General features: G+C 30.4%; 2 protein-coding genes across 6 annotated transcripts; both read left to right on the top strand.

Moving 5' to 3' along the window:
* The first annotated feature begins 587 nt into the window (after nt 1-587).
* On the top strand, nt 588-4,665 carry LOC105204638 (saccharopine dehydrogenase-like oxidoreductase). Of its 3 annotated transcripts, none has more exons than XM_011173790.3 (8): nt 588-775; nt 2,078-2,260; nt 2,367-2,542; nt 2,614-2,936; nt 3,129-3,275; nt 3,342-3,432; nt 3,505-3,767; nt 3,935-4,665. In XM_011173790.3, the coding sequence occupies exons 2-8, from the start codon at nt 2,089-2,091 to the stop codon at nt 4,047-4,049; spliced, it is 1,287 nt and encodes a 428-aa protein (XP_011172092.2). In that variant the 5' UTR covers nt 588-775; nt 2,078-2,088; the 3' UTR covers nt 4,050-4,665. The 3 variants fall into 3 exon arrangements, with proteins under 3 accessions (XP_011172092.2, XP_011172093.2, XP_025987929.2); XM_011173791.3 differs by having other exon boundaries at nt 2,370-2,542; nt 3,935-4,076; XM_026132144.2 differs by lacking the exon at nt 588-775 and adding an exon at nt 916-1,117 and having other exon boundaries at nt 3,935-4,076.
* A 328-nt stretch (nt 4,666-4,993) lies between these two features.
* On the top strand, nt 4,994-8,626 carry LOC105204637 (saccharopine dehydrogenase-like oxidoreductase). Of its 3 annotated transcripts, none has more exons than XM_011173788.3 (9): nt 4,994-5,356; nt 6,329-6,367; nt 6,441-6,623; nt 6,733-6,905; nt 6,975-7,297; nt 7,492-7,638; nt 7,705-7,795; nt 7,868-8,130; nt 8,293-8,626. In XM_011173788.3, the coding sequence occupies exons 2-9, from the start codon at nt 6,337-6,339 to the stop codon at nt 8,405-8,407; spliced, it is 1,326 nt and encodes a 441-aa protein (XP_011172090.2). In that variant the 5' UTR covers nt 4,994-5,356; nt 6,329-6,336; the 3' UTR covers nt 8,408-8,626. The 3 variants fall into 3 exon arrangements, with proteins under 3 accessions (XP_011172090.2, XP_011172089.2, XP_011172091.2); XM_011173787.3 differs by having other exon boundaries at nt 5,008-5,356; nt 6,730-6,905; XM_011173789.3 differs by lacking the exon at nt 6,329-6,367 and having other exon boundaries at nt 5,012-5,356; nt 6,730-6,905.
* Nucleotides 8,627-12,756: the final 4,130 nt, after the last annotated feature.

The raw sequence follows: 12,756 nt of genomic DNA, 5'->3' as shown, positions 1-12,756 counted from the left end.
GCGTTATTTATGTCATAATACCAAAATATCTTTTAATGATCCGAAAAGCTTTCAGTCTCTCACGCGTACATTTAATTATTTATTTCAGTTTCCTGTACATATTTAAATATTTCATATTTTAAATTTAACTGACAATCAGAGAGAGTGATTATAATACGTAATGTTCTTAAATATAGCGTCCTATAAAGAATTCTTGAAGAGGCGTGTAGATATATACATTAAACATACGCGGAATACATACATAAATATACATATATTTATCATTTGTGTCATTATTATTTGCAGATTTTATTATTATTGTTGCTATTGCTCTTATTTGCATCTTTTGAATTAAGAAACAACATATTCGTGATGATACAAACTCATACTAAGGCATAAATAAATGTAATTAATATTTTCTTGTGTTCAGAGGCCATTGATATCTTTGTTAAATTAATCTAGCAGCGATAGGAATTTGTTCGCCTAGAGATTTGCATTTACAAGACAGCGTTTTAGATGAGAACGACGATGAGAACTGAACTTGAGTACGTATATTCTAAATAGGCGCGGTACACCCCTCTTTCCAGCACGCCGCACGCCGCACGCCGCTTCTTCCAGCAATGTGTCAATGCCATTTTTGTCGACGGTCGACCGCCTTGTCGATACTCATCGACAACTATACCGCTGCTACGGGTGTGTCTGCGTAAAACGTTTCGTGGGAGGACGTATATACTTATTCGAAACAAATTCGACCTATTCGGCCGCTAATTTGCTCTGATTATCACGATATTTTCACGTAAGTGTGCAGTTTGTGTATCCTACATATTATAGCACTTGAACTACGATTCCTTTTTTTTTATACATGTTTGTATATATGCAATTGTACTGCGTCATGCTGTCACGCCTATATGCCGGTACTACGACGGAGAAATAATAATCGATTTCTGTTTCCTATATGTCGATAAGTTTTGCTGCATTTCTTTTAACATGTCATGACGCTGTGCTTGCTCAGATTTTGCTGTTTTTCTGCTAATATTAGCTGAAACAGCAAATCATGCCTAGGTTTTACTTGACTTTTGCCAACATAATGTGAATCATACATTTATAATTCGTACTCCTGTCAGATTTGGCTATCAGGGTATGTAATTGCTATATTCTATTCTAGAAATTACCGAAAAATAAATAAATATAAAATTACAAAATGTAACATTTGTAGATATTTGAAATCAGTTATAATCTAATCGATAATTATGTTATTATTTGTTATATAACCGGTACGAGCGAGCCAAGTTTATCATGTTTATACAGGATGAATGAGTCAAAATGACTTTACATTATTTTTATCTCTAAAACTGATTTTTTTGTTTATACTTTCAGCATATTGTTATTTAATATTTATTTCATTTTATAATATAGACAATAGTGAATCATTTGTGAGAAGTATTAATATGCACTTGTTTTAAATTTCCTATAAGATTTATGTTAATAAAAAATGTTATCAAGTTAAATAAGTTTCCAGCAGGCTTCTGTAACTCTTAACGACAGTGTTATCATCATTGTTGCAAACATGTATATAGTAAAAAAGTTGCATAACAATATCATAAAAATCTGTCGTTAAAAGTTACAGAATAAACCTGCTGATAGCAATTTGCCTACAGATTACTGTCAATTTGTTTTAAAGTTGTCAATATTGAGAATAGCTACTTCCTATTTTTTTTATTAAATTGCTAATTTTTAATTCAATCAAGAGTTATGATAAATAAATTTAATTTTTGATGGTAATAAAAATTAGTAATCTAAGGATAGAAACTATGTAATTTGGTGTTGATTTAAAAGAGGCCATTGCTACAAAAAAAGTTTATTCAAAGATTTTTTTCTTACATAAATTTAATACTAATAGTATAATAATTGATCATTGAAAATTGTAGTATTATTATTCAAACAACAGTAGTATTATTATTCAAAAAAGTAATTAATCAATTTAATACTGGCAGCAATATGATTGCAACTGAAGAAAAACTTGTGCCAACTAACTTCCTTATGGCAAGAAATGCTTGAATGTATTATATAAATAATATTAATAATTATTTTGCTATAGATTGCAGAAAAATGACGAATAATCGATTGGATATAGTGATATTTGGTGCCACTGGATACACTGGAAAACACGTGGTAAAAAATGCAACTCAAATGTGCAAGGATCAAAAATTGAAGTTTGGCATTGCTGGTCGTAGGAAAGAAGCTTTGGAAGCAGTCATTAAGGAATTTGCTTCAGATATTGGTACATTTACAACTTAGAATTGAATCTAAGGGCTCTTATCTCAAGGGCTAACAAACCGTTTTGTTTGGTATTATTGAAGACTCATACATTGTATGTATCTTTTCAGAAGATGTACCTATTATCCTAGCTGACACAAAAGATGAAGAGTCTCTAAAAAAAATGACAGCCCAAGCAAAAGTACTTATTAGCTGTTGTGGCCCTTATATATTTTATGGAGAACCAGTCGTTAAAGCATGTATTGCTACTCACACTCATTACATTGATGTGACTGGTGAAGTACAGGTAGTTATCTATGTTTGTAGTAGTTCAACCGCTAATTGATATTTTATTTTGATGTTTCCAATATTATACAGTTCATGGAGCAAATGCAATTGGAATATAATGAAGCAGCGAAAGAAGCTGGCGTTTATATAGTGAGCGCTTGCGGTTTTGACTGTATTCCTTGCGATTTGGGAATTATTTTTTCACAGCAGAAATTTGAAGGAGAAGTCAATGCTATTGAAATTTATATGAACGTGTGGTCAACCAATCCTGAGCAGAAAGGTTCATATATAAATTATGCAACTTGGGAGTCGGCGGTACACAGTGTGGGTCATAAAAACGAATTACGGGAATTGCGCAAAAAGTTATATTCTAATTCCAAATTGCCCGAACTTACGCCGAAATTAAAATCAAGGTATGCACATTTCTAAATGTCATGTGTACACAATACACATATATAAGCCACATTTTGTTAATTATAAATTAAATATAAGTCAATTTTATACACGTATTAAATGTTTCGGAATTACAGAAAATTTATATATAGAAAAAAGAAATAGTTACATGGATGATAAATGGCACTAATAAATTCATTAATTTAATGCAGAGGTCTAGTGCATCGAAGCGATGCTGCCAAAGGTTGGTCCACACCGGCTCCGACTGCTGATCGTGCAGTAGCTGTTCGTACACAGCACTTTTTATATAACAAATATAAAGTTAGACCTGTACAAATTCAATTTTATGCCACATTTAAGTAAGTATCAATAGAAATGCCATAAATGTTGAGACATAATTTCTACTAATGTACACTTATTACTAGGACTTTCTATGAATTTCTGATGGTAGCCATTGTTGGTATGGTCTTATTAATCATGTCTCCCATATCATATGGACGTAATTTGCTTCTAAAAGTACGTATCGAAATATTTGCAATTGTCAAAATCATTTAAATAATACAAGCTAAATAAATGCGATATTTACAGTATCCTGCTCTATTTACAAACGGTTTTATAACTCGCGAGAATCCAAATATGGAAAAGCATAAGTCAATTCGCTTTGATATAACGATGGTGGCTCGCGGATGGACTGAAAAATTGGCTGAACCTACTGACAAGCACACGGATCTACCTAATAAGAAAGTAATCACCAAAGTTTCTGGCGAATCTCCTGCATATGAACTGACCAGCGTTGTAGCGCTTTTATCAGCTATAACAATTCTTAACGAAAAAGACAAGATACCTGATAAGTGAGTGAATCATTAATAATCAAGTTAATATATAACTTATATCTGTCATATTCATTTCTTAAAAGTTTAAAAATTTTTCAGTATAAACAATTAAAGCGTAATAATTATAATTACATGTTGAATATTGGTTTAATTTTATTAGTTTATATATTATTGTATTTTTACAGCGGAGGAGTACTTACTCCCGGTGCTGCGTTCGGTAAAACATCTCTGATCGAACAAATGGTTAAGCACAACGTTAAGTTCGAAGTGATATCTACCGATGTGCGAAGTAATCTGTAAAAGTATAAAAATTCTTTATACGGTTTCTATTGATAATATTTTTTTTCTAACACTTCATAATTATGTTCGATTTTGGTATTAACATTTTTGTAATTTTGGGTAAACTACGCTCTATGCATATGTATATATTTCAGATATTGGTATTTATGATATTTCAAGAGAAATGTTTATAAGAAATGTATAAATGTTATATTTTAATAAAATTTACTTATTGAATGTTATTAATTATTATATATTAAAAAATGAAAGTTTTACGATATAGGTACAGAATGTTTCCTAAAAAATGGACTTCAGTGCAGCAGCAGATATAAGTCACTAAAAAAAAAATTCATATAAACATGTCTTATCTGATTTTGTTTCACAGCACAGTCATTTTTATGCTTCAGTAATGTGCAGTTGCTCTTCATAACAACGTATTTTGTCTGTCTTTATTGTAGAGTGCTCTGCGTATTCGAAAATATATCTGCAGAAAAGTTTTTCATGGTAGTAATAAGCATTATTTGTGTCATAATACTAAAATATCTTTTAATTATCTTGAAAGCTTTCAGTCTCCGAGGCGTATATTTATTTATTTAATTCAATCTCTTGCACATATTTAAGTATTTAATATTTTAAATTACCTGACAATGAAAGAGAGTAATTATAACACACAATGTTCTTAAATATAGCTTTCTACAAAGTATTCTTAAAGAGTTGTATGGATATGTCCAACAAACATACGCGAAACACATACATAAATAAATGTATGTATATGTATGTATATATGTATATGTATTAAATATATGTATATTTGTGCCATTATTATTTGCATATTTTATCATTATTGTTGCTATTGCTCTTATTTGCAACCTTTGGATTAAGAAACATATTCGCGACGATACAAACTTATACTAATATATAAATGAATGTAATTAATATTTCTTTGTGTTCGAAGGCCATTGATATCTTTGTTAAATTAATCTAGCAGCGATAGGAATTTGTTCGCCTAGAGATTTTCATTTGCGAGACGGCGTTTTAGATGAGAACGGCGGTGAGAATTGTGGAGAACTAAACCTGAGTACGTGTATCGTTCTAAATAGGCGTGGCCGTACATCCCTCTCTCCAACACGCCGCTTCTTTCCAGCAATGTATCAACGTCATATTTGTCGACACTCGATCGTCTCAGATCGTCTTGTCGATGCCCATTGACAACTACACCGCTGCTACGGGTGCGTCTGCGTGAAACGGTTCGTTGTAGGACGTACTTTTTCGAAAAAAATCTGACCTATTTGGCCGTTAATTTGCTCTGAGTATCACGATATTTTCACGTAAGTGTGCAGTTTGTATCCTACATATTATAGGACTTGAACTATGTAATTTTTTTATATATGTTTGTATATATGAAATTATATTGCGTCATACCGTCACACCGATATGCCGGTACTATACGACGGAGAAATTCTGTAATTTCTATTCTTGAAATTATCAAAAAATAAATTGATATAAAATTACAAAATGTAAACATTTATAAATATTTGTAATCAATTATGATCTAATCGATAATTATGTTATTATTAATTATATAACGCGGCGGCTACGTGCGAGCAAATCTTATAATGTTTATACAAGATGAATAAGTCAAAATGACTTTACATTATTCTTATCTATAAAACTGATTTTTTGTTTATACTTTCAGCATATTGTTATTTAATATTTATTTTATTTTATAATATAGAGGATAGTGAATAATTTGTGATAATTAAGTATTAATATGCACTTATTTTAAATTTCCTATAAAATTTATGTTAACAAAAAATGTTATCAAGTTAAATAAGTTTCCAGCAAGCTTCTGTAACTCTTAATGACAGTGTTATCATCATTGTTGCATACATGTATATAGTAAAAAAGCTGCATAACGATGTCATAATAAAAAAACTGTCGTTAAGAATTACAGAATAAACCTGCTGATAGCAATTTGCCTACAGATTACTGTCAATTTGTTTTAAAGTTGTCAATATTGAGAACAACTACTTCCTATTTTTTCTAAATTGCTAATTTTTAATTCAATCAAGAGTTATAATAAATTAAATTTTTGATAATAATACAAATTAGTAATCTAATGATAGTAACTGTAATTTGGTGTCATTTGACAGCAGACCATTGCTATAAAAAAGTTTATTCAAAGACTTTCTTTACATAAATTTAATACTAATAATATTAAATTGAGCATTGAAAGTAGTACAAACAACAGTGGTTTTAATATTAGAGTAATATACAAAGAAGTAATTAATTTAATACAGACAGCAATATGATGGCAGCTGAAGGAAAACTTGTGCCAAGTAACTATATTTTCTTATGGCAAAAATGTTTGGCTGTATTATATAAATAATATTAATAATTATTTTGCTATAGATTGCAAAAAAATGGCAAATGATCGATTAGATATAGTGATATTTGGTGCCACTGGATATACTGGAAAATATGTGGTACAAAATGCAACCCAAATGTGCAAGGATCAAAAATTGAAGTTTGGCATTGCTGGTCGCAGGAAAGAAGCTTTGGAAGCAGTCATTAAGGAATTTGCCTCAGATATTGGTACATTTACGACTTAGAATTGAATCTAAGGGCTCTTATCTCAAGGGCTAACAAATCGTTTTGTTTGTTATTATTGAAGACTCATACATTGTATGTATCTTTTCAGAAGATGTACCTATTATCCTAGCTGACATAAAAGATGAAGAGTCTCTAAAAAAAATGACAGAGCAAGCAAAAGTACTTATTAGCTGTTGTGGCCCATATATATTTTATGGAGAACCAGTCGTTAAAGCATGTATTGCTACTCGCACTCATTACGTTGATGTGACTGGTGAAATACAGGTAGTTATCTATGTTTAGTTCAATGACCGCTAATTGATATTTTATTTTTATATTTTCAATATTCTACAGTTTATGGAGCAAATGCAATTGGAATATAATGAAGCAGCGAAAGAAGCTGGCGTTTATATAGTGAGCGCTTGCGGTTTTGACTGTATTCCTTGCGATTTGGGAATTATTTTCACACAACAGAAATTTGAAGGAGACGTCAATGCTATTGAAGTTTATTTAAACGTGTGGTCAACTAGCACTAGGCAAAAAGGTTCATATGGAAATTATGCAACTTGGGAGTCGGTGGTTCACAGTTTGGGTCATAAAAACGAATTACGGGAATTGCGCAAAAAGTTATATTCTAATTCCAAATTGCCCGAACTTACGCCGAAATTAAAATCAAGGTATGCACATTTCTAAATGTTATGTGTACACAATACACATATATATAAGCCACATTTTGTTAATTATAAGTTAAATATAAGTAAATTTTATACACGTATTAAATGTTTTGGAATTAGGGAAAATTTATATATTGATAGAAAAAAGAAATAGTTACATTGATGATAAATGGCACTAATAAATTCATTAATTGCAGAGGTCTACTGCATCGAAGCAATGTTGCTGAAGGTTGGTCCACACCGGCTCCGACTGCTGATCGTGCAGTAGCTCTTCGTACACAGCACTTCTTATATAACAAATATAAAGACAGACCTGCACAAGTTCAATTTTATGCCACATTTAAGTAAGTATCAACGGAAATGTCATTAATGTCTAGAAATAATTTCTACTAATGTACATTTATTACTAGGACTTTCTATGAATTTCTGATGGTAGCTATTTTTGGTATGATCTTCTTAATTATGTCTCGCATATCATGCGGACGTAAATTGCTTCTAAAAGTATGTATCAAAATATTTGCAATTGTCAAAATTATTTAAATAATACAAGCTAAATAAATGCGATATTTACAGCACCCTGCTCTATTTTCAAATGGTTTTATAACTCGCGAGAATCCGAATATGGAAAATCACAAATCAATGCGCTTTGATATGACGATCGTGGCTCATGGATGGACTGAAAAGTTGGTTGAACCTACTGACAAGCACACGGATCCACCTAATAAGAAAGTAATCACCAAAGTTTCTGGCGAGTCTCCTGGATATGAACTGACCAGCGTCGTAGCGCTTTTATCAGCTATAACAATTCTTAACGAAAAAGACAAGATACCTGATAAGTGAGTGAATCATTAATAATCTGTTAATATACAACTTATATCTGTTATATTCATTTCTTAAAAGTTTAAAAATTTTTCAGTATAAGCAAAGCGTAATAATTATAATTACATGTTGAATATTGGTTTAATTTTATTTGTTTATATATTATTATATTTTTACAGCGGAGGAGTACTTACTCCCGGTGCTGCGTTCGGTAAAACATCTTTGATCGAACAAATGGTTAAGCACAACGTTAAGTTCGAAGTGATATCTACCAATGTGCAAAGTAATATGTAGAAGTACAAAAATTACTGTAGTTACAGTTTCTATTGATAATATTTTCTTTCTCACTCTTTATAATTGTGTTTGATTTTGATATTAACATTTTTTGTAATTTTGAATAAGCTATACTCTATGCATGTATATATTTCAGGTATTGGTATTTATGATATTTCAAGAGAAATATTTATAAGAAATGTATGAATGTTATAGTTTAATAAAATTTATCGAATGTTATTAATTATTATATATTTAAAAATGAAAGTTTTATAATATAGGTACAGGGTGTTTCCTAAAAAGTGTTTTACTTTACTTCAGCAGCAGATATGAGTCACTAAACGAAAAAAAATTTATATAAATATGTCTCATCTGATGTTGTTTCACAGTATAGTTTTTTTATGCTTCAGTAATGTGCAGTTTCTTTTCATAAATATAGACGGTTATTCGAACATTTCCTACCTTTGATCTGTATTTATTTTCTATGAAGAAAAAATCAGCACACTTTATTATATAAAAAAATCTGTATTTAAATACAAATACATGTTGAATTGTATACTATTATTTGAGAAGTTGTTTAATACATGTGATGTAATTTGAATTAATATTATTACACTTTTAATTAACTTAACATGATTTTTAACAGCACACACAAATATATTTTAGGAATATTGAAAGAAACAACAAAGAATATTGGAAAAGCGAAATAGCGATGAGAGAAATAAAAATAAATAAATTTTATCACAATGTGTCAGCGAAGAAGCGATACACTTGTGTCACGCATTGTACGGAATTACGCATTTTGCTCTCGAAATCTTTTTTATGTTGTACACGTTGTTTATGCTCATGAGCAAACTAAAAATTATAGTTTTAATAAAAATCTCAAAATCTAGCCAGCATACTGATTCAACGTGTCTACGTTTACGTCATCCAGGGGAGTCTGCGTAAAACCATTCGACTTTTGCCGATCGTTAATGGCGATCGTATAGATTAAATGTATAGTATATCTCTCATTGTGATTACTCTATGCACAAGATATATAATTTATTCGACTTCTTGTTTCCACAGAAGGTCATGTCGGTCGCAAAAAAGCGTGAGTTAACACGAAACACGTCTATCCGCTCTACCGTGAAATATGATTTCACGATACTCCCTTTTTTCCTCGATTTGAAATCCAACAAGATCTTCGATTTCCGAGGATGAGAGAATGGAATATTTATATACAAGATTTTTTTTATTTTGCAGGATTAATCGCCCTTTTGTTACGAACTTATTGAGAAGAGAAATCGGATAAAGTTGCTTGTAGGACAGGATTCTTAATTGATCGTGTTATTTAATTATTATTTAATATTTTTTAAAAATATATCTTTAATGATTCGAAGAAAAATGGAAATTGTTTAGCTGGAACAATGAATGTGTGCTTTTTTGAATTTTTGGAAATATAGAGATATTATACATTTATATGAGATATTTTTGAGCTGAAGGCTAAGATAATATATTACTAATTATTGTCAACAACTATCGATACATATAACTATCGTTAACGATAGTTTAATGATTCATGCGACCATGAATAAAAATCAATTCCATATGATAATCAAACTTTGCAGGAAAAATCCTTGAGAGCAATTTATATATATATATATATATATATATTATATATATATATATATATATATATTATAAATCGAGATTAAACAAATATAAAAATTTATTTTTATGAAAATTTTGATTGTGTAACTGATATTTATTATAAATGATTTCCAACTAGCTTACTAGCGGATGGAGTCATTATTGCTAAGCGAAAGAAACGTGTGTAAAAAGTCCTTCAAAGAGACCGAAGAAACACCTTTATCTGAAAGCATAGTGTATTTTTTGTCGGACTATCCTGCCTCGATTGATGATTTTTTGATACGTCCCATACATTTACGAGAGACAAAAACGAATTTCTTGCACATTTGACGATATGAAGAGAACGTGACAGTATTAGTACGTATGAAATTTTATCTTCATTTTGTGATAATTTATATTGAGAAATTTTCAATTTTATGATATCGACATTATATTTTCTCATCTATTTTTTTTTCTTATTTTACGTATACGATTTCGCGTATCAATTTTAAATTCATAAGGAAGGATTCGCAAACTTCCTTCCGGTTACTCTTTCGCTTCTGCGAGAAAAAAATGTTTATATAGGAAGAATCGTGTTCCTCCGCAATGAATTCTTTTATGTTGAATAGCAAGACACAGGCATGCATGGGCAAAAAGTATCGAGGCCGGCTCGCTAATGCGTTTTCACTATCGAGGATGAAAACAATCCTTTAACGCGATAGTCAATAACATCCGGCTTTGTGCTCAAGCGGGTATGACTGTGAAACACAATTGTGTACAGAAATCGTATAATCAATTTTCCTCTTCGCACATTGAATCAGATTTTCTAGTTTATTATGTACTGCGCTCACATGCAGGATACAATGCAAAATATATCACAGAAATCTTAACTTCAGCGGTGGATATATTTCTTCTCTAACTCGATACAGAAATAACTCAATAAATATCAAATATTAAAAGAAATTCTTAATGCGACGACAATAGAGTTAAAGCTCTTTTTAGACATCCATAATTCGCGCAAAATTATAAATAGGATTGTATCTTAATTTTAGACGCGGATTATAGATAGTCTAATGTGGGCTTAATATTATCTTTGTTATATATAAAACTGTCTCGAAGCATGTAGGAAATAGAAACTAAAGTATCCATATCAATAAATGATAATTTTTTAATCGCTAACATAATGTACTAAGTAAGTATAAAATATTATCTCGTATTTATGATTTCATTTATTGTAAGTTCGTTTTGATATCGATATTTCTGTTTTCGCGATTCAAGTTGCTATAAATTTTCATACAATGTATACATAAACGGAAACTTTTTTAACATTTTTCTAACAAACACGATATCGAAATTTACAGCTCGAAAGATCCGTGGATGAATATACTTGGAAAACTCAGGACATACGAATCGACGTAATCCTTTTATGCTTTCTGTAAGGGTTGAAAATAAAACGTCGAGGAAATAGGTGAAGAATAAACATGCCTCTTATTCTCAAGGAAAAGGCAACGCATATACATATAAAAACCGGTTGTTTGACGTCGGGATTCATCGTGACGTAGGTACTTTCCGACTCATTGAGGTATTCACTCCGTGAAACCCTATTCCCGCTTCTTTTATTTCTTTCTTTCAAGTGCGTACACCACTGATTCTGTCATATGTATGCATCCATGCATGCGTATGTGCGTGCGTGCATACGTCACTTAGCTAAAACGGCAATTTGTTTCATCATAGCTGATCATTACATCTTGACGTAATAAATATTGCAAATACTATTTTATCAAAAACCTGTCGTGAAATGAAAATCGCCGAATTTTCTCCTTATTAATTTGAGTGTAACTGGCGAACATTATTAGATAGTCACTGCAACTGATATGGTAGAAATAATTAGATTAAGGCTTGCATACATGTACTTGCTTTACATTTATTTTATATTTTTGCATTTATATTTTGCATTTGTATAACTACATTACTTTTAAATTTTAAAGAGTATGAAAATCATCATGCTACATCTATTGCAGATGCTTTTCTCATTTCTCATCTCCATTTCATATACATATACCTTGGATATTGTACAAATTAATAAGATCTTAATTGTAGAAGAATTTAATCTCTTGAGATAGAATTTTATTATTTTAGTAATTATCTTTTAATATCTCTTGTAAAAATTTTATTTTTTAAACCTCTTTTCACTGATTATACTTTAAACTGATGTGAAAGAATCTTCGGGATCTTCCTACCGCCATAATCAAATCGAGATAATCAAATATCAGTAGACTCTTCCACTTTTTAAAATTTACACACCTGAAAAAATTCCTTTTTCTTTTTCTGATTTTTATCAACTTCTTGAAGAATACTTAAAAATAAATTGCAATACATAAACATAGACAAAATAACTATTCTGCTAGTACTTATGTGTTTTATGCATATACAGACGCAAAGGTATTTCAATTATTGGGAGAATCAGTATCGTTCTGCAATGATAAACGAAAAGAACTTTAAATTAATATTTTAACGATGATCACATAATCTTTGAGGGACAAGTAGAAATCCCTAAAGTATTTTCTGATTATACCTTAAGCTGACGTAGAAGAAATCGGGATTTTCCTATCGACGAAACAAGATAGCAGTGAGCTCTTCCACGTCTTAGTCACAAAAAGTCCCTTTTTTCCGATTTCTTATTAATAAATCGATTAAATTCTTAGAAAACAAAAAAAAATTATCCTTTATCTAAATAATAAAAATTAAATAACTATTCA

The sequence above is a fragment of the Solenopsis invicta genome, chromosome 3 (assembly GCF_016802725.1).
Source record: "Solenopsis invicta isolate M01_SB chromosome 3, UNIL_Sinv_3.0, whole genome shotgun sequence".
In the NCBI taxonomy this organism is placed as follows: domain Eukaryota; kingdom Metazoa; phylum Arthropoda; class Insecta; order Hymenoptera; family Formicidae; genus Solenopsis; species Solenopsis invicta.
The sequence above is the reverse complement of the archived record's forward strand: the minus strand, read 5'-3'. Positions and strand labels throughout refer to the sequence as shown.